At 30.9% G+C, this 26,223-nt stretch overlaps 2 protein-coding genes across 3 annotated transcripts; both read right to left on the reverse strand.

Annotated features, from left to right (window-relative positions):
- Positions 1-807: 807 nt before the first annotated feature.
- Positions 808-6,014, reverse strand: LOC100810116 (protein FIP1). The gene is made up of 14 exons (XM_003546462.5): positions 5,853-6,014; positions 5,682-5,769; positions 5,445-5,553; positions 4,517-4,566; positions 4,276-4,342; positions 4,007-4,079; positions 3,478-3,533; positions 3,142-3,238; positions 2,841-2,922; positions 2,649-2,711; positions 1,680-1,739; positions 1,358-1,450; positions 1,208-1,270; positions 808-1,097 (listed from the first exon to the last, which is right to left on the reverse strand). The coding sequence occupies exons 1-14, from the start codon at positions 5,906-5,908 to the stop codon at positions 984-986; spliced, it is 1,071 nt and encodes a 356-aa protein (XP_003546510.1). The 5' UTR covers positions 5,909-6,014; the 3' UTR covers positions 808-983.
- Positions 6,015-9,341: 3,327 nt separating this feature from the next.
- LOC100170694 (putative cysteine protease) lies at positions 9,342-14,627 on the reverse strand. 2 transcript variants are annotated; one of them, NM_001250891.2, is made up of 7 exons: positions 14,181-14,528; positions 12,124-12,239; positions 11,436-11,509; positions 11,076-11,340; positions 10,699-10,830; positions 10,087-10,222; positions 9,342-9,726 (listed from the first exon to the last, which is right to left on the reverse strand). In NM_001250891.2, exons 1-7 carry the CDS (start codon positions 14,482-14,484, stop codon positions 9,689-9,691), a joined length of 1,065 nt encoding a protein of 354 aa, NP_001237820.2. In that variant the 5' UTR covers positions 14,485-14,528; the 3' UTR covers positions 9,342-9,688. The 2 variants fall into 2 exon arrangements, with proteins under 2 accessions (NP_001237820.2, XP_040865336.1); XM_041009402.1 differs by having other exon boundaries at positions 9,633-9,727; positions 10,090-10,222; positions 14,181-14,627.
- Positions 14,628-26,223: the final 11,596 nt, after the last annotated feature.

Raw genomic sequence — 26,223 nt, forward strand, 5'->3', positions numbered from 1 at the left:
AATTATATATTAAGTTAGAGTAATGTGTTACGGACAAATATATATAATATTACATTATCATATAAATTAAAAAATATTTATGTAGGATAAAAAAGTATTATAGTATTATTAAATATCTTATATTAATAATTGAATATGTTGAAAAATTAATTGTAGCTACAATAACAAATGAGATAATTTATATTTATTTTTACTTTTATTAGCACAACATACTGAATCTAATTGAACTTATTTTTTCATTTAAAAATTGTTAGTAATATTTGTAATTTAGAACCATGTAATCAATTATGTATGTAACTACTACTTTTATTTTCACGCATTAAAATTATTATGAATTTTTTCTTTGAACAAAATTTGGTGATATTTTATCTAGGCTAAAGTATATTTGTGATTTTTAATATTTAATATTCAATTTTTATATTTATTTCTTAATAAAAAATTTCTTCGTTTTTACTCCATGATAAAACAATTTATTTTTGGTCATTGATACTTTTTTTAATTCCTAATAAATATATCAAATAGTCATTTTGACATAGGCATAGTTACCATCGTGACCCGCACGTTTGGACGAGCAAACATGCTGAGTCATGAAACTCAAATTACCCCCTAAACCCTAAACTACCATATTCTCATTAACTTCCGTTAACCATTTCCAAGTTTGATAAAGGTTTATAATTTCTGTCGCCTCTCGTTTGCTTCTTGATTTATGAAACTAAGTTAAATTGTATATCTACTTCCTTTAATGCAACACAATTTTTTTTTCTAGGCAGATGCAAAAATGGAGGACAATGGCACACAATAACTCAATTAAATTAAATCATTTTGCATTTCTCTTGAACAAAAAAATAAAACCCTATTTGAAGCTAATATATGTACATTGGATCTCTCTACAATAATGACGGTTACATGTTCTTTTAACATGTGAGAACAAGGTTAAATGCTCAACACGAACTGGGCATGTACCATATTTTCCTGCAAGTGAATTAAGCTCCATGTTGGTTTGCTTCTGTTGATGTATATGGTTGACTTCTTGGCGTTGAAAGTTTCCTTTGTAATTCAAGAGTTGACATCCGCTCAGCCTCCAGTGCTCGCTCAAGCTTTAATCATCATAATAAAAGGTTTCAGCAGAATACACTTTAAAAACAAAGCCCAACCAAAAAGTATGTTTTACCACTTTGTAGCTGTTTACATTTATTGCAATTAATACCTTGGCAGCCCGGGTACTCCATTCCCCTAAGATAGCTCTTAGTCTTTCATTCTCTTCTACATACTGTTATGATGATTATAACAATTCTACTGTAAGCCACCTTTCAGTCAAAGCACATACTTTTCAGTATTTGTAAATCCAGTGAGATACCTGATTGTTGGTCATGCGAACATGTTGGATCTCTGAGTCCCTTTCAGCAATCAAAGACCGGGCAAGCCTCAACTCAGATTGCACTTGGTTCATCTGAAAAATTTCAAGCGAGTCGTTTTAGTTTGTGAAGGTGGGGTTGAATGATATCTGATGATTCCCTAAACTTGGGGTTACTAACCATCAACATTTTGCCAAAAGGATAAAATGACTCATTATAAGAGGCATTACAGGAATTTTTATTTACAAGATAAAGGTGCATTAAGATGATCACATTTAGTTCTGCACAGGCATTTTACACTAGAACAGACAATAATTAAATTACCTCTGCAGACAGTGTCCGTAACTCTTGATCACGAGCTGCTAGTAGATGGGCAAGGTCAACCTGTAATATAAGCAATTTTTATTACCAAGAAAAGTGAGAAACTAATATTTACTGACACCAACATCCAAGCCTAGGATTTTTGACAAGTCAAGCTAGTTCATGAGTTTTTTATGGTTTACCTGCACATCTATATAATTGTGTAAATGTTAATTGGTTATATTAGAATTCAAGCCTAGTTCCTAGTAATTTATCCTAAAAAAACTTAAGAGAAACAGAAATCAAGCTTGCCTCAGGCCATTGATTCAAGAATTATGTAAAGTTAAATTTGAGACCCACAGGCAATGAGGCATAAAAAAACAAAAACTATTTTCGGATCACAGTGGAGGTACCAAAAAGGAATTTAATAGTAAGTACTAAGTACCATTAAACCTATAATAGAAAAGACCTTTCATTGCAAGGTATATAATTTCTGATGAGAAGCCCAAGATATTTTACCTGCAACTTCCTTATGTTACATGATCATATTAGCAATTTTGTTCTGATTTCTAGCAATGCAAATTGGTAGACATCCTCAAAACGTGATTCATGTTGTAACACCAGTAAAATTTCTTTCCAAGTGAAAAGAACTATATTTGTTGTGTTTATAGTTGGTGTGAGGAAGGGGGGAGGGGGGGATGCAAAGAACTGTCTTTTAGCAGGGATGATTTTGAATGCAAATTGAATAAAGTGCATAATGGTTTTGACATGATACTCTGGTTTACATCTCGAGATGAATTCGGATTGAACTACAACTCTACTAAATCAATAAAGATATTTGCTATTGCATAACTAGCTAATCTCTCTGATTAAAAGAATACTATACCTGGACACAACCACAACACATGTCCACTGTAAGAGACAAACATGTGACAATTTATAAATTAACATAACAGTAAAGACTAGGAAGAAAATACTTGAGTTAATTATTACCTGTGGTGTGCTCCGATCATCAGTTCGTTCATATTTGCTTAGACACTCTTGCAATCGGAGAATCTGCAAGACCAAATGTTGAAGGAAAACTAATTAAATAAATTATCACTAGTGGAATGTCTACACTGTATGTATCATTTAAAGCTTGCTTATATAATCAACCGTTAACGAATGCTTCAAATCTTTGTATACCTCCTCACTCAAAAAATGAAGATTTTCACGCTGATATTGCAGCAAAGCCATTTGCTGATCAGAGAGCCTACCATCATGGTACCTATTGCATCAAGATAATCCAAGAACCCACAGTTTGATTTGTATTTACAGATAATGTGATCTTATAAATGACATGCATAAAGGGTAGCTCATCTTGCATTCAGAAATACTAGTTTGCTGAACAGTTTTTTTTTTCTTCCTATTTTTGGGTTTGAAAATCAAACATGGATATTATGTTATGAAGTAAATTAGAAAAGAAACTAAATTACAAAATGTTTGCCTTAGACCCTCCAGAGAACTTGATGGTTGTAGTGGTGAGTATAAGGACTTCAGAACATCAGGATGTGAGTTTAATGAATTGTACTGGTGTATGTAACCTGCTTGCACCAAAAATGTAGTTAGAAAGGAAGGTAAAACTATTACTATATACTAAGAAGAGATCTTATAATTATAAAAGTGGTGAATTTAAGCAAAACATGTCCATATTTACTTTAAATTAAAAGGGTACTTTAGTAGAATGCAATACATTTTTCCAGTTTTATTCATCCATATCATAAATGAAATTTGTAGCTGCATCTCCCCCTCCGCCCCACCAAAAATAAACTATTAAACTTACCAATGAAAAGACTCATAAAACAGCCGGCACATACTGCTTCAACTACCATAATGATCCTGCAGAATTTTAAATCGACCAAATTGAGGCAATCATCTCGGTGAAGTAAAAAAATTGGACAACTAATTTCAATTCATTCACTAAAGAGAAATAGCAGAGGGAAGAAATATGCAACATGGAAGAAGAACTTGATGCTGAATGATTTATCATTAGGTAAAAACCAAACCTTGGAAGATTATAAGCACAATAGAGTTATAACATTTTTAAATAAATTACAATAAAATAATCTTTGAGGAAATTATTGCGAGTTGTGAATAACAAATTTCATTAGATCAAGACCATGCCAGCAGTTCAACTGTTAACACATCCAGACAAAAGGAAGGGGATAGGGAGACAAAGACATTATTCAGATTATGTAGTCCTTCATATTTAGAAGTGGCATAATCCTGCTAATATTCCATTTTTTAATTCAATTTAATCAATCCTAGAAAAATGTTTAAAATGGACAAATATAACCAAATGGAGAATATACCTCAATATTGCAGAGATTGACAGAAAACCAGTGTAAGGTTTCCAGACTATAACAAGTAGCATTGCAGCAGTTCCTGAAATAAAATCAAACTGTCGAGAACATTCACATTATAACAACTCAAACAATATAAACTATCCAGTGTTAAAATATCAAAACATTCACATGCCTCCACCTAACAATTTGTGTTTTGGGCTTGAGTTGGTTCTTGACATTATGACATATATATATCGATTGGCTTCATATATAAGTTTAAACAATAAAATACATACCATAAGCTGTAATAGCAAAGGGTATGCGGACAATAAATTTCAACTTCTGGCTGAAACTATAATAGCCCTGAAAAATCACGGTGATAAAAGAAAACACAATCAAACAACACCAAACATAACCAAAACTTTCAGAGATCTTTGCAGAAAAAATTCTATTGGTAATTATATTATTTTATAGGTCTACTAATGCTATTGCACAGCTTTCAGAAACTACTGTGACAACGAAGTACATGTCATTTACCTGCAAGCGTATCTTCTGCACTTGATAAACCAGGTATTGTTGAAAGATTCCTGAAACAGTAAAAATAAGGCATTTAAACATAATAAAACTGTATGGACTGAATATTAAGTATAAGAAGCAGAAGCTTATAAGTTATAATGCTTAGTGAAATTAAACTAATTTTTATTTAGCTACATGCAGTATTGTTAAATTTATACATTAGCATTTATGAACATAATAATAATGAAAAATCCAAAGCATTTGTCTGCACTTGAGCTAACAATATTCTATAGGGAATTAGGGATCTGATTTGGGCCCCTAAAACATCAAGGGACTCAAAGTGAAGCATGCAGCAAGCAGTGATGAAACTTGGGCTAACAATTCTTTCCTTGGGGGAGGGGGAGGGGGAGAGGGAGGGAAGTCAGGTTGTAATCCTCATATTTATTTCCGCTTTGCCGAGCCATCTTCTAAAGAAGTGTTCATCAAATTCATCAGGTGCCTCTCTTACTTATTTTAGAAGGTTATTCATCCTCATGTTCAACTCCTGGACAAAATGGCTATAGTGAAAACTAATTATGAAGTCATATAACTTCTCTCCTTATCACTAACTTCTCTCTCAAAAAATTCATCCAGTGTTTTATGTCTGTTTTTTACCATTATATTTCAAAAAAACAGATACAATTTTACAACATATAAAATCACTCATTAGGGAAAAAGCTAAATCACAACTAGGCACTAGCTAGTGGCCTCCACATCAACATAACACGGAAAATTTAGCATTCTTCTGAAGATCTCAGTGGAGACAATAGCAGCATAACTGAGTGCAATAAGTAAAGAAAGATTGTTTAAACAAGCTCAAAAGACGTTAATTCACTCGACAAATTCAGAAAACAGCTTGCTTATCTAGAGATAGCAATAAAAAAAACCCTAATTGAGGAAAGTTCCAAACCTGTTAACAGCAAAAGAAGAACATCACAACTACAAAGCACGGGAGAGATGAGTCCTCGAACGGGACGAAATATCCAGTGAGCTCCAATGGCCAAAGTAGCATAACCTGCCTAAAATGGAACCAAACAATAAAAAAAAACCAATTCATACCACAATCAATGTCAAATTCGAATTCAATCAAAATCATCATCATAACATGTTTTGCCAAATGAGCAAAATTAGGATGATTTGAACTTGCCAATAAAATGCAATAGAGAACACTTCCAATAACCCTTGCAGCCTGGCGGTGAGCGAAGAGAGGAGCCTCGTGCAGTATATCGAGAAAGCTACGAGAAACGAAAGGTGAATTGTGTTATGCATCGCGGCATTAACAGAAATTGGAAGAGTGGTTGGAGTGTGTGTGACTCACAGAGCGTTCTCCTCAGGCGATGTGGCTGGCGGAGAAGCGTATCTGTCGGTGGCCATCGCAGAAGAGAGGGTTGGATTGGATTTGCAGGGTTCAGTCACGGAGGTTCTTCTATCCCCATGCTCGCCAAAATTGTAACGCTGTCTGGTTTACCTAATAGTCTACTACTAATTTTTTTCAAAAAATAAATAAATTAATTAAATTGTTGACTATTGCCATTTCATTTGCATTATTTTTTTATGACTTAAATAAGTAGTTTTTGGTCTTTATAATTTTGTGTTTTTTTTATGTATATTTCTTATTTTTTTTATATGAAAGTTTTGTTTCTTGATTTCTTTTCTTTTGTATTTTTGGTTTTTGTGACTATATATTTGAGTATGTCATAATCTAATCTCTATAACTTAGTCTCTATGTATTTCGTGTTAAGACTCAATGGTTATCTATCCTTTGGACCACATCATAATCTGATCTCTATAACTTAGTCTCTACACGTTCCATGCTTAGGTATAGGTGCATTTCTTCTAGTATTCAAGACTCTTTATTTTGGAGGTATATATGATACGTGGGCTCTGGGGGACGGAGATGTAAGAAAAATAACCAATGAGACCCGAGGACTATGTATCCTCTAGGTCAGATCATAATCTAATCTCCATAACTTAGTTTCTACGCACTTCGTGCATGAGGCTCGAGGATTGTGTATCATCTGTTTCGGATCATAATCCAATCTCCATAGCTTAGCCTCTATGTGAGGCTCAAGGACTATGTATTTTCTGGGTTGGATCATAATCCAATCTTCATAACTTAGCCTCTACACACTTCGTGCCTGAGGCTCGAGGGTTGTATACCCTCTAGGTCAAATCATAATCTGATCTGATTGTTTTAGCGAATCCTAATCTAATTTGATCACCTTTAGAGTGTCATGTACGCTATAATAGTGACGTGAGATAATCATGTACTGAGATCCTCGAGGACATGATATAACATCTTGATATGCTCAACTGACTTCGATCCTCGAATTTCGGAGGGGAGAAAGTGGACAGATTGATAGCATAAAAAATCTTCACTGTGACCTAAAATGACAAGTTGAATATGATACTTTACTTGAATGCTCTAAACTAAGTTGCCTCTATCCTAAAGAAAATCTTTATTGGAATTATTATTAATATGATTTTGATGGTAAAATTGGAATTAAGGCACATTCCCTTGCTTTTTATTTGTGTTTTGCATGTTGACTTGTTTTTTCTACCTGATTTGATTGATAATCAAGTTATTTAAATTTCATGCTTTATTTTTAATTTTATTTAGGCAAGGTTATCAAACTCGAGAGTTTACATAGACTCGTGAGAGTTTCAAAGACTCGACTCGTGAATTCAACTCATAGACTCATAAGAGTCTACTTCATATAAAAATAATAACAAAATATCTACAAATAACATACCAATTAAACATTCCAACAAATAAAACAAAATAGTAAATCATAAATTTCACAATACTTAAATAATCAAGTCTAGTAATACATCATTACTAGATAATAATTTGCAGATGTTATAGTAGTGATAGATCATTCTCATCGAGAGTTTGATGTTATTAAAGAACAAGAGTTTGATGTTATTAAAGGTGAAAATTTTTGTATTTGAGAATAACACATTAAAAAAAGTCATGTTGAACATTAAACGGACAGAAACAACCCAAAATGACTTATATTTTGGTCTAATTTTTTTAACTTGCCGACTTGTTGACTCGGTGCTAAACTCGAGAGAGTCTACCAAGTTTACTTAGAGTTTATAAAGTCTATTAAAAAAAGAGTTTACTCAAGATTCAACTCATATAAGTTCGCTTTCGGTTAGTTAATATTTTTTTTATATTATATAATTGATGTTGTTTGTTATTATGTTTTATGTCTTCATTTGCAGGTATTCTAGTAGTGTTATATTTATATTGTTGTAGTGACATCTATTTTCCTTGAAACAATGAACTCAAATTGTACCTTTTTTTTTTCTTCTATAGAGGCAAGGTATTTTCATAGGCGAAAATAATAGAGACTAATATTTGAGATGTAGATATTACTGAATTGGATTTTGTGTCTCTCTTAATAAAGTTTTTTCTATACATACGACTAGAGGCTCAAACATTTATAATCATGTTTAAAAAACTTAACCATCTACTAGTTGGATTGAAATTATAGTTATTTGAGACAAATGTTATGTTGAAAAGTTGAAGTGATAACTATTTTCTTTGTAAGAGTGGACCGAAATTATAAGTGTTTGGTATAAGAGAAATTTTGACAAGGATCATTTAGATGTTATGAGTCTTAAGAAGATTTGTCTAATTGACCCAAGATAAAAAAAATGAGGATAAATAATTTCATCTATAACGACCAATAGAATTCAGACAATTATCTTATTTTAAATTCTACCATTAATACAATTACTATCATATTTAATGATTTTACATATTTAATTGAGATTAATAAACAAAAATTAATTTTTCTAATTTCAAAATAAATAAAAACTATTTATCTAAATTGAATATAGATTTTTATAATTAATTAAACAAATTATTATTTAAGATTTATCATTTTATATTTTATTACATATATTTATGCATTTTAGTATAATTTTAATTATTTACTTTTAATTAATACTTATACTTTAATTATTTATCTATTAAAGTAATAAATAATATGACATGTACGTGATATTCAAAATGTTATAAAAAATATTATACTTCTTGAATGTTGTAAAATAATAAAATAAAAATAATAAAAAGAGCGTGTGAAAAGAAAAAATGTATGAGATGTTCTGTTTATTATATACGAAATTTTAGCTTCATGAAGGAGAAAAAAATGAAGCATTAAATATGATAGGAATTACATTAATGATGTAGAATTTAAAACAAGATAATTTTCTAAATTTTATTGATAATTGAAGATGAGGTTATTTAACTCCATTTTTACTTTGGTCAATCAGACAAATCCTTGGTAAGAAAGATTAAATTTGTTTAATTGATTATAAATATTGTTATATAAATTTCTTAGGAATATGAAAGTAAATAATATATTTATCATAATCTTTAATCATTTATCTCATTAAATAATTTAATGAGTAAAGTGATATTTTTATCGTAATTAAATTTGTTTTTTAATTTGAAAAACTTAGATTTTCACTTCTCCCATGAGAATATTTTTACGGAGAACTTGACAAAAAAATTCTAAGAAAACATTCTTTTTTGGGAATTTATGTTTTAAAAATCAAACAAAACATAAGAAACTAACATTCGCAAGTTTTCCAAAAAGCTAAAAAAATTTCTTGTACAAAATGCCAAGTAATACACACATTTTTAAAAAATATGGTAAAGTATTGTAGCTTTATTAGTTACACTGTACAGTTACAACTATACGTCAATTTGTATATTTATTTATTGAGGTTATTATTAATAAAAATTAATATTTTGTAATACTCTAAAAGGACAATAATTTAAGATACAAAAATATTTTAAAAGTGACAAATAAATTAAAACGAAAGAAGTAATAATGTTAAATAGTGCAAAGTAGCAAAGACATGCTATCTTAATTCTTATAACTGATAATTAAAGCGGGGCGCATCAATACAATACAATACAATATGTAACTATGAACTATCAATATATGATCGTTATTTATGTCTGTGATACACACAATTCAGGCCATGATATTCTTACGTGATTTACAGCAACTTCTAACTTATTTAATACATCATACCAACCCAACTAGGAGCAATTTTCATTATACAATGACACTTATCTTTAAACTCTGAAGCATGACAAGGTGGTAGTCACCAGGGACCATATTCTTATGCAATTTATGCCACAACTGGATAAGACGCACAAGTTGCAACACCTGAAAATAAAAAATTACCAAAATCAATACTGCCAATTGGTTCATCTTAGCTTTATAAACTCATAATTTCAACTCTGCTATCAACAACTCTAGCAAGCCGAAGTTGAGCCAAGATACTAAAGATTTAGAATTTTCAATTGTTCATTTGTTTTAAAATCTGAAGCCCTTTACTATATATTCCAATCATCAAACCTGTAAAGGGGAATTGATTGAAGTTATTTTTAAGTTTGGTATTTGTTGAAGGCAGGGTCTGTAGGAGAAATTTAAATGTGTTGTACAGACATTGGTTAGACCATAGAGCTGTGGCCCAGGACTACTTAATAATTTCTGGGATAGGTGGGGTTGTTAATGGATACTTACCACACATGTTCTTCCCCAATTCCATTTTGAAGTAGCCATTCTCACCCCAACTTTCTCCCCATGAATTTTTTATGAGCCAATATGGGACGCCATTTTCAACTCCATACCCCACAGCAAGGACGGCATGGTTCACATCCTGCCAAGCAAAGCAAAATTCAGATTTTGATATCTCTTTAATAACCAAAATGAACATGTAAAATACATGGAACTAGGACATTTCGAACACATGAAAACAATTAACTAACTTCTGAGATGCTAATATAATACTAAGCATATGATGTATTACAAAGAAAACAAGATCATATATTGATATAAGAGAAAAGCTACCAATATATTCTTTTTCACATTCGTCAGTCACTACTATTAGTAGTTGAAATTTATTGGAAATCATAATTTTTTATGATCTCAATTCTTATTTAATAACTCTTTCTCATACTTTTGTTTTCAATAAATATTGACCAACAATAGTGTGTTAAAGAGTATATCACTAGTGATCCTCTTTCATATAAATTGTCACAAAGCATAAACTTGTAGCAAACCATTTTGTTTTGAAAATTTTATTAGGCACTTGATTTGACTATCAAAAGCCAGGTAATCATTTATAGAACTCACCTGGGAAGTGCTACCGCAAATGTCACTAGTGTAAACTCCATTCTCGTAGAAATGGAACCCATTCACCACCTGAAAGGCCACACTAACCGGCCGAACAAATGCAACTGCATGTTTTAATTCATTCTCAGCACCCTGTACACAAAACAGAGAATAAAAAAGAATTAGAAAATCACATGTAATGCCATCGAGGTGTGAGAGTGAGACAAAGAAAGATTTGATTGTATAATGAAAATTAGTCATCATCAAAACTGGTGAATACTCCACAATAATATCATGGTTAAAAAAAACTATTTTTTTGGATCAGAAAAATAAACAACTATGAATAATAAAGCAGAAAACCCCAACTCATCTAGAGGAGAAATCAGATAAGTCAGTACCAAGGTGATATTGACCGAGTCAATGACTTGAACGGCAACATTTTCAGCTGAGAATTTGCATACACCATCTTTTCCAGTGTAGGGGTATGCTTCCTCTGTCTCAAGTCCTCCATTGTATTTGATGTACTCAAAGGCTTGTGATGGCAACCCACCATTACAGCCAAAGTTGTTGAAACGGCCAGCACAATCCACTAGCTGCTGCTCAGAAAGAGAGATACTCTTCCCAAATGCTTGTGCATAGGCTGCTTCTAAAGCCCCAGTTGTGCTGCATTATGCCAGATATCACAGTTAGAATCATGACAAATTAGACACTGTACCTCATTCATTCATTCCAAAGAGTTCTTTAGAGTCCAAAATAACCTGAATGTCCAGCATGATCCGCAGCTGCCTTGATCTTTAACATCACTCACTATTCCTTCTTTCCTCCAGTCTTTCTATACACATGGCCAATCAAATACAAATTTGAGTAATGCTATAGTCTTCTATAATATCCTCTAAATATTTTGTAGAAAAATTAAGCACCAATTAGTCGTTAACATTACAAATATGTTATTTTAGTTTGTTTGTGCTTTTAGTTTCTAACACTATTAAATGATGATCATTTTCTTAACCAAAAACAATGAGATGGGGATTTTCACCAATGGATCACAAACACAACACGGAAGTAAGTTTGACACCACATTTAACCGAAAACCATAAGGGATAAGGTTTGTGAGTCCTTCTTAGGTATATATTGCTCAAAGCCTCAACTTACCTATTCCTATCCAATGTGGAACTTCCCAATTACTGCAATAAATTCCATGAGGAATACACGATTGCTATTGAGTGGAACCACTGAAATGACGTTGGGAACTAATTTGTAAGTGTGTGAAGTAACTGCCATGCTTATGTCAAAAGTCAAACATTTATTTGTTATGATAAGAGGGGGGTTGACAGTGAACAAGAAATGTTGATATTTTGGTACTTTTCATGTTTGTTTAATTTTTGTTGCATGGAATAATGCTTAAAGTAGAGTTTTGAAAATGTGGTGAGGAGTTTGGTAACGTACCGTGGGAGGAAGAACAGCATCAGTGAGCTTGTGGTTGCCGTTAAGAGTGGCAGAGCAATTTTGGGCAGCGCCTAGTCTGTGTCTTTTGAACTCCTCCCAAGTCCAATCAGCAAAATCTGTTTCATAAGATAAACAAATAACGTTAAAACCTGTTTCAATCCAAAACCCTTTCCCCTCCTCTCTCCCTCTCTCTGTTTTTCCTAGAACACCAAAACCAAACTTGAGCACTCACAAACGTAGAGGAGTATTCATTGAGCTGCCTAAAGTCCTAAACTGTCATGTTGATGTTTTGGGTGCATGACTTTGTATTCATACCAACAATTATTATAATGGGACGTTTGGCACCAGAAAAGTTTTTTATGCTTGGAAATCATGTTTAGTGAGAATAAATAAAATTTGTTGAATTGATTATTGAAAATCTTTAGATAAATTTTAGAAATCAAAGAATTATACATATTTTTATCATTTATTTTAATTATTTATCATATTATTTAATTTAATAAAAAATAATAAGATATTTTTAATATAGTAAAAGAAAAATTAAATTTTAAAAAAAAATCACCTTTCTCTATAAAAAAGTTTTCATCAGAAACTGATTAAAAAACATTCTCTCGTATCAAATGCCTTCTAAAATTTATAGGAGAAGGTGATCATGTGGGGGTAAATCCATCTATATTTAGCCAATCCCGATCTGCAACTTATGGTGTAAGTAGACTAGTTTCAATCTTCTCATAACACAGCTTGTCAACAAGCCGAAAGTTCATGCTTTTTAATTTTTTCTTTTATTTTCCTTCACTATAAATTTCTGATTACTTGAATTCGAGAAAATCAGTCACAAAAGTTAAACTCAAATATAGAATAAAAATCATTCAAATTTTCCATTAAATAAATAAGTGTGTTTATATTTTCATTATTTGCTATCTTGATTCTGTGATAAATGACTTATTTTATTTGGATACTGTTGATAAAAAACAGTAGAGAAGTTTTTTTTTTTTTTTAAAAAAAAACACACACACTTGTAATGAGATAGTACTCTTTAATTCAATAATGATAATTAAATTCAAGATTTTAAACTGGGGACTGCGGTCGTGTGAGTATACAAGAAAATTTTCTCTTATTATGCAGAGATAAAATAAATATTGAAAAAAAATAAATTTCGTCATTTTACCTATCTATGTATTATTATATTTGAAAAATGTAAATATTATCTAAAATAATTACATTTTGTTGTAATCTTTTAATTTTTCCATCAAATAATTAAAAGAAATATTTATTGTCTTTTTTCTTTCATTCTCTAAACAATGCATAGTAGGTCAACGGTAACCAAGATCGGATCGAATGGTATGATTCTCATATAATTATACTATCTCTTAAGCACATGATTGGATGCATGTTCCATTTTCATGTCCTAGGTAAGTGCCTTTAGTAAAATGTTAGTAGACGATTACTCAATCTCTTAACCGGCAGATACCCCATTAAAAAACATAAGAAAGAAAAATGCCACTATGCTATGTGCCACCTAAGAATAGAGAAGATAAAGAAAATAAAATATAAATTAAATTATTTATTTGATTCCTAATTTGATGGTCGTTATTTTTTTAATCTTTATAGTTTTAAAAACGTTTTGCTTTAATTCTTATAATTTATATTTTAATTTTTTTTAATCTATATAATTTAAAAGTCTAGTTTCTATAATTTATATTAATTTTTTTTAATTTTGTAATTTAAAAATTATAAAGATTAAAAAAATAAAAATCATAATTATAAAAACAAAAAAATCACTTAAGCTAAAAGAGAATTAAAATATAAATTATAAAAATTAAAATAATGAATTTTAAATTATAGAAACTAAAAAACTAAAAATCATAAATAATTTAACTTAAAATATAAATATAATAAGATTTATGATATATATAATTATTTTAAGAAAAGTAGGTGAGAGGTCAACACTTTGAGTCACATGTTACGAGAGTCCGATCACACAGCCAGATCAAAATCCAAGAACAGAACCATGGAAGAAAGAAAGAAGAAGGAGAAGAAGAGTAAGTAAGACATACGATTAACAGAGAGAGTGTAGGGCAAGCGGTTCTTGTTGTGGGAGCGGATGAACCTGAGGTTTTGCGAGAATATCTCGTACCTCTCCCTCATCTCTTCCTCGCTTCGGTAACTCTTCCCGAACCTGCTCATGAACCTAGCAAACTTCAGCGCGCGCCGGCACTGCCCTATCACCCGAACCACCTCCGCCTCCACCCCCGCCACCATTCGTATCGGGTTCGCCGCCTCCTCCACCCACGACGCGCCCGCCGCGGCGCACAGTAGCACCGCCACCGCGCACCACACCACTGTGATCAACCGCGCCATCTTTTCTACTCTCTGTTGCGGAATCTTCAATGGGGTTATGTTATGCTTTTTATGATTGCATTTTATTGATTATATATTAGTTGTCTCGGGACCACACTACCCCTCCCTCTGCTTATTTGTTTACGATTTTGGTTTTTGATATTTTTAAGAGGTTGGTGTCTTGGTGATGTGTTGCATGACGTGGTATATAGTTATAATATTTAGACACTATATTATTATCCAACACCTAAAGACATAAAGAAAAAAAATATAAATATAATATAATTTATAATATGATAAAAAAATAAAAATATTAATAAGATATTTAAAATAAAAAATAATTTATATATCTATTATCATTTGAATGACTTATTTTTTTTCCATTATTTTCTCGCTCAAAATGTTTACGTCTTAAGAGAGGTATCCAAATATATTGGCCCTATTATCTTGCTGTCATAGTCACTGTTGCACCCGAACTGTTGTAACCTACTACTTGATATTTTAATTTTCTTCACATATTTCAAACGAATCAGAGAAATATTCAAAAACCTTTAAACATAAAAGTTTGAATATATTTTTCTTTCCTGTAATTTAGTATTGTTTTCGTTTTCATTAGTTTTATTTTTCATTTCAATCATTTTAAAATGTGTTTGTTTTATGTTTTTATTCTAAAAACGTTTTAAATAGCGCTTTAAATTATAAAAAATGCTTTAAATAGGAAAAAATATTATTTAAAGTATTTTAAGGATAAAAAATAAAAAAAATATTTTAATAGAACTAAAATATTTTCTTTTTACATGGACGTAAATGAAAACACACACAATTACATGACAAAAAATATATTTAAACAAAAAAAAACTTTTGAAAATACAGTAGAGTTTCCTATCACTATCAGACATTGAAACGCATGTATAGAAACATGTATAGAAATATAGAAGTATTATTTTTCATAAATTTAAGAAAGGAATAAAATTTATATTACTTTTTTATATAAAATTCATATTATTTCTATTTGTAGATACTTAGAATTAATTTATGAAGACAATGATTTATAATTTTTTTTGTTTCTAGTAATATTTGAGTTATATTCTTAATTTGGTTTTGCAAAATTGCAATTATATGCTTATTGGTGTTTTATGAATTTTTTATACATACATATATTGTATTCTATATATTTTAGAATAATTGTATAATTGTATCATATTTATCTATCTATTCATTTATTGCATACACGTATCATAACTGTGAATCATAGATTGTATAACGATTATTATAAGCGTTTTAGTCGTACAAGCAACTCTATATAGGCACAACGAAGATTTGTCGAGTTATAGAAGATATAACCTCTGCTTGGATGACCAGATGTAGACAATAATAAACCGTGGGAACCATCCAAGTGTACCAATTGATGTTCAGCTTTCCTAATAGTTCAATATGGCAATGCTATTCCTCGGGCAAATAAAGTATATTATTTGAAGAGAAGTGTTACTACTATATTCTTTAGTCCAGTCTTAAAATTACGAGAAAATCATTGGATGTTATGTGAAACTTACTTAATTTTATGATTTTTAATAAATTTTAACTAATAACATATATAAAAAAATGTATTAGAAAATACGATGCATATATGTTTTTTGAAAAAGATGTAATTGAATATATATATATATATATATATATATATCGTTTGAAATCTTAGTACAATGAATCTAGACATGGAAGTCAATTTTCAAGAGCAGCAATAGTAAAGCCAAGTTCAAATCTTGATAAAAAGTTTACAACATCTCCAATAAATTTGGGGGTTTCTCAGCATAAGTTTTGAGAAACTCTTACCCAATTTTTATGTTTCTAATAGTATTATGTCATTTTTTGAATTTTGTTGTCCTACACTGTCATGTCATCTTTAAAAATCTCTTATCCAATTTTGATAAGAAACTTAAAAAAAATTATACTTTTATATTTTTTATTTTCACTTAATTATATTTTAAATAAAATAATTAATTTAATTTTTTATTATTACGTATAAAAATATTAAATATGAATAATTGATGAAAATTTACACTATTCAATTTTTTTTCTAGTAAGTTAAAAATAACAAAAAATACATAATACATAATAATATTCAATTAAAAAAATGAGAATTACGTAACATTAAAAAGAAATACGTAATAATGAAAATGCATTTTACATAATAATAGATAATTAAACACAATGACATTGAAAAAAAAAACATAATGATGGAAAATATGTAATGTTACATGAAGTTAATTTTCATTATTTTATTTTTTGAAACCCTCTCAAATATGTTCAACTAAACCTGTCTGAAGTTGGTGGTGATTTTCTTTGTCATGAACCTTTGCTCTCATTTGGAGGTATGTTGATCTGAAACTAGAGTGAACACCCGAACATACTTTGTTTATTGACATGTCATTACCTTTATTATCATAATCAATATGATTTTGATATTGTGTCGTTCGTTCTCAACAATCATGTTATGCAATATGATACATGCATAAATTATATTCTTCATTCTATGAGCATCTCATAAATGTGTTGAACCAATATAATTGCAAATCCGGATTGGAGAACTCTAAGTGGCATGCATGTTTTACATCATTTCTTGTTGATTCTTGTCGTTGTGCAAATAATTTTCCCTTTTCTCCTTGTGACATTGAGATGGTCTTCACAAATGTAGTAAAGTCTGGATAAATTTTATCTACTAGATAGTATCCCATATCATATTGGATTTCATTCACTATGTATTGCATTGCGGACACACGTCCTAACAAAACTTCATTAAACACATTGGATGCATTTAACACAATAATGTCATCATTTGAATCCACAATGCCAAAAAATGCATGTCAAATCCACAAGTCTTGTGATGTCATGACTTCAAGAATAATTGTTAGGTTGTCATAATCACCTCAACAAAATTGACCTTTCCACGCAATTGGACAATTTTTCCATTCTTAGTGCATACAATCAATGGAACCTAACATACTTGAAAAGCCACGTGTCACTCCCCTCTGTAGTAGTCTTTCAATGTCTTCGTTATTAGGCCTCCTTAGGTACTCATCCCCAAATATTGCACATATTCATGATACAAATCTATGTAAGCATTCCACTATAGTGGTTTCAACAATTTGAATATATGCATCCACATCGTCAGCAAGTGAGCCGTAAGCCAATATATGAAGAACAGTAGTGCACTTCTACAATAGTGATATGCCCTTTCTACACGTTACATTTATCCTTATTTGGAAATACTCGTTATGATTGTTGGGGGCCTCTACAACTCAAAGAACACATGCCTTGACATTTGAAACCTTCTTTGGAACTAAGTATTTGTGTATACAAGATTTTCAGAGAAATAGTCATTGAACAATTGATCATGTAGTTCCTCATGATTCTGACTACCACCTTTCTTCTTAATTTGTGCCTACAGGTGACCTCAACTTGTTTATGGGTCTCAAGTATCAACCTTATGACTTCTTCTTTTGTGTTGTCTTCAAGTTCCTCATCTATCATTTGATCCAAAAGTGTATCTAAATTGATGTTTGGATCCATTATATGGATAATTGAAGTGTTGGAAATCAAAGAAGAATATTGTGTGATTTTTATAAGAAGATGTGAGAATAAGAAAAGATTGCACAAGTTATATAGCATGATTCATAATAGCTAGTCTTCTAACGTCTACTTTTGTAACTAGTTTTGCAATGACTAGTTTTCCAATAGTTAATTTTGCAACTACTAGTTTTTCAACGTTTAGTTTTGTAATGACTAGTTTTCCAATGCCTAGTTTTGGAACGCCTAGTTTTTCATAATGAGACTAAGATCAATGACAAATATTACATGACAATTTAATTTAAAATAAAAATACAACAATGACCTACACAACTTAAATTAAATAACAAACACAATATTAGCCTAGACAACTAAAATTAAATAACAAACATGACATTGACCTATTCATTTAAAATCCTTGCTTCTACCTTATATAGTCACAATACTTTGCGTGGTCTTGGAGTTGTTTCTCAGACATGCCAAATGTGTCCTCTATGACAATTTCATACTCCAAATGTCTCTCATGTTCCTATAGATGCCTTTCATGTGCCTTCTTTAACTCAAAAAGTTTTGTGATGTTGGTACTTTTATCCTTCATTGCACTTTCTATGCCCACCAGATTGAGATTGGTAGAAGTACTCACATCTCATTTTCATTTGCTCTTCCTTTTTGCTGCATTTTGTTTTATTGGGCGAGACATTGGTAATATCATGTCATATTCTTAAACTTCAATGGGTGTTCCTGGGCTAGAAGACGAAGAGTATCCACCTGAAACAAAAAATTTGGTTCTCTTTGAAGAGTTTACCATAAATTTTGCATCGAATTTTGGTTTATCTTTCAACAACAACAAGGCATGCTCAACTTCAAATTTTTACCGGTATCCTACGAGTAAATCATATGTGCATCAACCATGATATCTTCCTCTTATGATTAACTGCTTATTTATAGCAATCGTTAAATCATATCGTGCTCTTTGTCATTGTTATATTGATCAGTCCATGCCTTAGCTCATAGTTTTGGTTCTCCAAGTAAAGGAGCACAATACTGGTAGTGATTCCCACCACGAGGGTGAGATAGTCCTGCAAGATGCACTCCAGTGGGCCAATCACATTGCCGCCATTACCACCATTTGCTTCAACCATCCTTTTTCTCCTTGTGTTCGCATTGTTCATGCGGCAAGCTCTTTTGATCTCAGGATTATGCTTGGGAATTTCAGCCTTTTGATATCTAGTTAGCATAAACTATCAACACAAAAAGAAGGAATAAAATGCAATTGGAAAAAAAAAAGAAGAAAATTAAAATTAAATTGCAGTAAACATTCATAATTCAAACTAGGATAAAATAGAACAAAATAGATAAAAACAAATAAAAACAAGTAAAGCAAAAATAAAATATGAACAAAAATTGCTCAATGTACTCAAAATCAATTATTCGGGAACTATGCAACTAGTCCTTGACAGCAATGCCAAAAACTTGATACATAAAATATGTTCACTTAGGGAAAGCATATCCTACGCACAATAACAATGGACCTAAGTTTGAATATCATACCTAAAGGACTAGTTGTGTTCCCATAATAAACTAAACAATTTGATTTTAATCAATAGTTGAGAAATGTGTTAAATTACCTTGTCAGAATATAGTACTCTAGAGCAATCAGAGGCAATGCAATGAACTTATCAGATAAGAAGGCCTAGGGCTATGATGAAATCATGCCATTGAATTCCCTCAATTATACGTTAATTGAATTCTCAATGTTATCAATTGTTAACCACACTTAAGGTTGTTAAAAGGTTTTGGTCAAACACTTCCAACAGTCTTTCTCTTGATTTTGTTTTAATTTGGTCAATTAAGAAATAAATTATGAGGAACATAAGTGCATAGAGAATGACGATAAAAAATCCCTAAAATATGTTTGGTCAATCGCCATTCTAAAGGATTCACTTGTTCTATAATTGCATTATTTATATAAAGCATATCACAAATGTACAAATAACTAAAATATAGATTGATAAATTCTAATAAGAAATTAAGCACGATAGAACAACAAAATTGAATGAATAAAGCCAATTTCAATTAAGTAAATTAGGGTTCATCTGTAGATTACATCATAATCCTAGAAAAGAGGGGTTTAACCAACCATGGGCACAGACAAACAAAACAATAACCTCAGATACATGAGAAAGATAAAGGAATAAGAAAAATTACAATCAGAAGTCCCCACAATCTTCCTTGCATTCTTTATAATCCAAAAGAGCTCTCACACTATGCCTGAGTTACTCATTGAGTCAAATTTCATACACAGAGCAAAACATAAAACAAACCCTTTCCTAAATCCCCTTTTATAAAATAAAAAGTGTAACAGAAGCGGGGAGGATCATGGTTGTGCTCTCAAAGAGGATGGTCATGTTGTTTATAAGAGTAATCTTTTTCGACCCTTTTTAAGCTCATTTTCGTAGAATTTTCACATTTTCCAATCCTTGTCCTTGTTGAATCAAACTTAATAAAATTACATGAGTTTTACCAATAAATCACATGAATTGAATCAAAAGCAAGGCACAAACTCTTGTAAAAGAACATGCAAACACCGATTTATCAATAAATTGGTACAATCATTATCTAATTAGTTTTGTTAAGTTGGTGCATGCGGATAATAAATGTCCAACTTATCTGATAGATGGGTACAATAAATGGCTATTTTAAGGAGGCCAACCTCCTATAATGACAATACAAAGTGATTATCCTCATAAGCTTAGCACATTGGGACAACAGATCATCCTAAGGAGCTTAACCTCATAGGATGACAACCCAAGTGTAAACCATCCTAAGAAAGTGGACCTCTTAGGATGATAACATAAGTGCTTACACCCATAGGCTTAGCACTGTGAGGTTGTGGATCATCCTAAGTAGGATGGCCTCTAAAGAGATGAACCTTTTGGGCCTATGACCATACATCAACCTTCATCTTAGGTGGTTGACCTTGATGGATGATTCCATTTGACCATCCTTACATAAGTTCCAACAAAATAACTTAGACACACAAAAAACCTTTTGGGGCTTCAAAATTTGGGCCTACAGGCCACATCCTTGAGACTAAGTACAATACACAAGATTTAGAATGATCATTATTATCCCATCCAACAAGAAAGACAACACCTATAATGAACAACTTTTGTTGTAACATCTCATTGCACGACGACTATTGTGATGAGATCCATTGTGGGAACTCAACGAGTTTAATCACTTTGATGCGGGACGAGTTAAAATTATTTTGAGAATAATTGAGGAGTCGTGTGTTTTGTACAGTTCATAGATAGAGCCTGCGTGCTAAAATGTTTTCTGGGTTGGACCTGAATCAGGAGGGAGAGACCCTAACCGACTCTTCGGAGTGTAGACCTTGGAGGTAAATACACTCAGTTTGAATGTTCCTTGAAGCCTATGCCGATCCCATATGGTTGGAGCATTCTCTCAAAACAGAGTGATCCTGATTGGTCTCCCTATGATTTTACATAGTGAGAGTGATATGACTTACCAGTGTGTGGTCTGTCTTGTCATGTACTCCTAGGCGCCTGACAAGATTTTTCACTAACATAGTACCACATTGCATATATGATTGAGTCTTTGTATATTTGTTGCATAACGCTTCTATATGATTGATATTGATTGGTTGGGTGATATTGTGTTTTGATTCTTGAGTACGTGAATGATGTGAAAATGTGTGAGACGTGTAGTGTTGAGATGTGATGTCACGCGATAAGTGGTGGAATGATGTGAGTTGTATTTAAGTAAGTTGTATTTCATTTATATGATATGTATATCTATGTTGTTTCGTTTCTCTCTATTAGTTAGGAATGTCATAACTTACTTCCTATGTCCTGTTTGTGTTTAGATCCTGTGATGATTTCAAATTTTGTGTTCGTGGAAGCAGATGGTCAGGCGGATGACTATGGAGAACCTCATGCTAGAGGATGCTGGAACACAATGCTCTGAAAGGATGTGACACTAAGACATGAGTTTTTGTATTATCTACATAATGTTATGAACATATTACTTTATGTTATTCTACTGTTTAACTTGTTTCCTTTTGTAAAAATTGGATGACTTTATTTTGGGTCAGAGATGTTTTCATAACCTTATTTGATAAGTTTTTAATTTGATGATTAACGCGAATGTGAACCATTTATTCACGTGAGCTCCTTTATGTTTATTGAATAAAATAATTTTAATTAATTCTGCATTTTCATGTATGATATTATATAAATATGTATGTCAAGGTAGAGGGTGTCACAGTTGTTACATGACACCAATTTAACTAACTTTGAGAAAAGATCATATTTTAGTTTGATAAAACTCCTAATCATAATTTTCATATGAAAGTAAGTGTTGATTTTTTGTTTGATTTTCAAATTTAACAATTTAATTGTTCACTTCACTATGATGTAAAGGTATTTCACTTTGAAAATTGGTTAAATTGTTCTTCAACCACTTCAGAAATCGCAGGGGTGAAAATACTGGCTTACAAGGAGTTCACATTCATAATAAAAATATATAAATTATTATGCGTCAAATTTGTAATTTTTTAATTAGGTCCTTAAACTACTTGTCATTTTTAAATAGGTCCTAAACTTTTTTTCAATTGGGTCCTTGAACTTGTATTTGTTTTTTTAATTATGTTTAATTACCTAATTAAAAAACAAATACAAGTTCAAGGATCCAATTGAAACAAAAAAAAAGAGTTCAGTAACCTAATAAATTTTTTTCCTAAAAGTTCAAGAACCCACAAAATAATTAAACACTTAATAAATATAAAAGAAGTATTTATTAAACAATATAATTAAACTTTTGGTTTGTTAGGTAAAATAAGTTTATGATTTGGGTCTTCTAAGTCCCCATTGCGCATAGGATTTTCTAGGTATCACAATTGTAGAACTTTAGTCCTCCTATCAGTCTTTTGTTAAATATTTAATACATATTGTTGATTGTCATTAGATGATGACATGACACTGGTGTAATACTTTACACATTCTAACGTGCCCTAACTAAACTTTTGATCATTAATTATTGTGATACCTAATGAATCAAAAGTGAACCACATCAGCATACATTTAAGATGAGACGACATATTAACTATCATGTCATCGACATGTCAATTATGATTTGTTAAATACTTAATGAAAAGTTGATGAAAAAAATTAAAATTATGCGATTACAATACCAAAAAGATTCAATTCACACAATTGGAATATAATAGACCAATAATTAAATTAAGTCTTATTAATTGATAAAAGTAGTATGCTTTTAATAATTTAGTTTTAGGTCCTGGGCAAAGTTGGTTTCAAGACAAAATGGATCTGTGTTTGCGTGAGTGGTTGGTGGTAGGGATTTTCTTCCTGCACTAGCCCAATCTCAAATACACCCAACAAATTTTTTATAATTCCAACATTACCCTTTTCAGGTTTGGGGAGATGGCCATTAGCCATACTAAAACAAGAATGGAAGGGGTCTAGACAATTGAAGAGGTTGCGTTCAATGTTCGAGGCCTTTTAGTAAATTGCTTCATTCCCCCTGCTGGTTTGAGAACAACTTCTATCAGTGAAGCTTGCAAACTTCCTCAGGATGAAAGAGCAAAGAACTCACTAGCAGTACATTGAGTTTCCAGAGTTGTTGCGTTGGAGAAATCACACAATTGAAGCATTGATAACATGATCTGGAAGATGGAAATCTAATGGACAGAGGTAGGATCGATTCAAGGAAATTGTTAATAGCATTCACTAGTTTTTTACTACTAACGTTTAGATGTTAGATTAGGGATTCACTTGGTTCTTTAAAAGTATATGGGGATTGTCTAAGTATTTTTAATGAAATTTTGGCACTGTTGAATGCTGATCCTTATTTAAGTTATATAAAATAAAATTTAACCTATGTCAGCTGTAATTTTTTTAAAATATATGCAACAACTGATTGTGAATGAAAAAGTGGACTATGACTTGAGTTCAGGTTATCATGTTGGTAATTAAGTCACAATTAAATGTCTTATTTTCTGATTTGTTACCTGCGATTAGAATATCATGTGCAGTGAGATCTTCATCCCCACCTACATTTGTTGAACAATCAAGTGGTCTTCATCCAAAGACATATGCGGAGGTAGTAATTATATTACTTATTTAATTATTTCTTTTGCATCCCCTACCTTGCCTTTTACGTATGGATCATATAGAAATGATTATCAATTATTATTTTTGGTTGTGACTCGAAGGTCACTTTTATAGTAATCAAAATATAACATTTAGGCAGGTGTCTTGTCTGAATCAACTTTGGGGATAGTTGAGAACTGGTTTAACTCAAAGTACGATGTGAAAATTGGAAAGGATAAGTGGGATGTTAAGAAGGTGAGGGGAGAGATGGGAGTAATCGAGATTTTAAGTGAAGGACAAATTTGGTTTTTCACATGTTTTGCTGAGTGTATTTGAGATTGGACTGGTGCAAGAAGAATATTCCCTGGTGGTGTGGGTTATTACAGGCGTATCAGTTTTGGGCTGAACCTTGGTAGAGCAAGGACTTCAAGCAAAGGGCCCACTCTATATTTGTTCCTCGGATGCTAGATGCTAGATACTACATATACGAAGGCAATGAGTAGCATGCATGAGAATTATTTGTTTTTAAACAACATTTGATAAAACGAAATTAAATGGACTTAAAATGAATTTGATTTTTAAATAAATTTGATCCAATTTAAATTAAATCAAGTTTATTTTCCAATGATTTTGAAGAAAAAGTTTATGTTTGTGTCTGAATTTTGAAAATATCACGAGTTTTGATTGTATCCCCTATAAATATTTTATTTTGTTAGTCATCATATTTTACAAAAATAATTTAATTTAGCCTTTTACTAAAGACTACAACTATCCTTTACTAGGGACTAAGACATGTGATTTTATTAACTATAGAGATTAAAAATAAATAAGTTTTTATATAGACTAAATTTAAAAAAATTAGTGGATGATATTTTCTTTATAAAAAAAAAACACTTAAAAAGGTTTATTATGTTCATATGCCTCAATAATGGATACCAAACATTTATCTTTTCTAATTAACAGTAACTGTTTATCCTATGAGTCTTCTCCACTTCCTCACATAGTTTTCTAGAGAGCAATGAGTTATGCATTGAATAACAAGCTAGGTCGCAATACAAGCACATAACTTGTTAACATGATCCTCCCCAATTAGAGAAAATGAGAAATGGAATCGATCTAGCAAGTCTTTCGAGTGTCTTTGTTAAGAATGAATTGAAGGGTGCTCTTTAATGAGTGATGACCCTTTTGTGAAGCAAGGAAACTCCAAATACTTACGAAGATGTACAGCACACACGAGCACCAAATATATAATGATGGACGTTCTGAAAGAAGCATACGTTGGTCTTATATATCAACATTGACTTTCTCCTATTGAAAAAAAAAAAACATTGGCTTCTGATCGAAAGCTTCTATAGAAAATTTCTTGGGAACATTTAGTTATATGTCTTTTCAAGCAATGCTTCGGCAAAGTGATCTATAAATTATTGACAGACTTGTTGAGAAAGTGTGTGTCCCCATTTGCAAGTTGGATAGACTTTCAAAATTTATCAACGGCTGTGCAATTATAATTAAGGTGCAGCAGAGACTTTTTATGCAAAGCGCAAATGCATTGAGGTACGTAGAAGATACAATACCATTTGTATATTTTATCTTATTTATTTTGTTTAAAATAGTTTTTTATCTTTTAAAAAATTTATTTTAATCATTTATCTAATTTAAAAGATTTAAAATAATTATTTATTTTAAAAAATTTACTTTAGTATCTTATCTTATTTAAAATGTTTAAAATAGTTCTTCAACTATTTAAATATATTTAACTTTTGTCCTTCAATAACACTTAGATAAATGATCATTTTAAATATATTTAAATAGTTGAAAAGTCATTTGGAATTTTTTATATAAATAAAATAAATGATGAAAGTGAATTTTTTTAAAAGATAAAAGATTATTTTGAACAAAATAAATAAGATAAAAAACTAAGATGAAGTTTTTAAAATATAAAGGAATAAATTGAAAAAAAATAAATGAATAAAACATTTTGTCCTAAACTTTTCTATAAGTAATTATAAGTAAAAAAATTATAAATATAAAACGAATTAAATTTCGTAAGTTAAAAATAATT

The sequence above is a fragment of the Glycine max genome, chromosome 15 (assembly GCF_000004515.6).
Source record: "Glycine max cultivar Williams 82 chromosome 15, Glycine_max_v4.0, whole genome shotgun sequence".
Classification (NCBI taxonomy): domain Eukaryota; kingdom Viridiplantae; phylum Streptophyta; class Magnoliopsida; order Fabales; family Fabaceae; genus Glycine; species Glycine max.

Coding starts and splice junctions, on each gene's coding strand:
- LOC100170694 (XM_041009402.1), bottom strand. CDS start 14,484: ATGGCGCGGTTGATCACAGTGGTGTGGTGCGCGGTGGCGGTGCTACTG. Junction 10,223..10,698: donor TTTGCGGTAGCACTTCCCAG/GTGAGTTCTATA, acceptor TTTGCTTGGCAG/GATGTGAACCATGCCGTCCT. Junction 9,728..10,089: donor GGAATTGGGGAAGAACATGT/GTGGTAAGTATC, acceptor TTTTTATTTTCA/GGTGTTGCAACTTGTGCGTC.
- LOC100810116 (XM_003546462.5), bottom strand. CDS start 5,908: ATGGCCACCGACAGATACGCTTCTCCGCCAGCCACATCGCCTGAGGAG. Junction 5,770..5,852: donor TCGCCTGAGGAGAACGCTCT/GTGAGTCACACA, acceptor CGTTTCTCGTAG/CTTTCTCGATATACTGCACG. Junction 4,567..5,444: donor TCTTCTTTTGCTGTTAACAG/GTTTGGAACTTT, acceptor TTACTGTTTCAG/GAATCTTTCAACAATACCTG.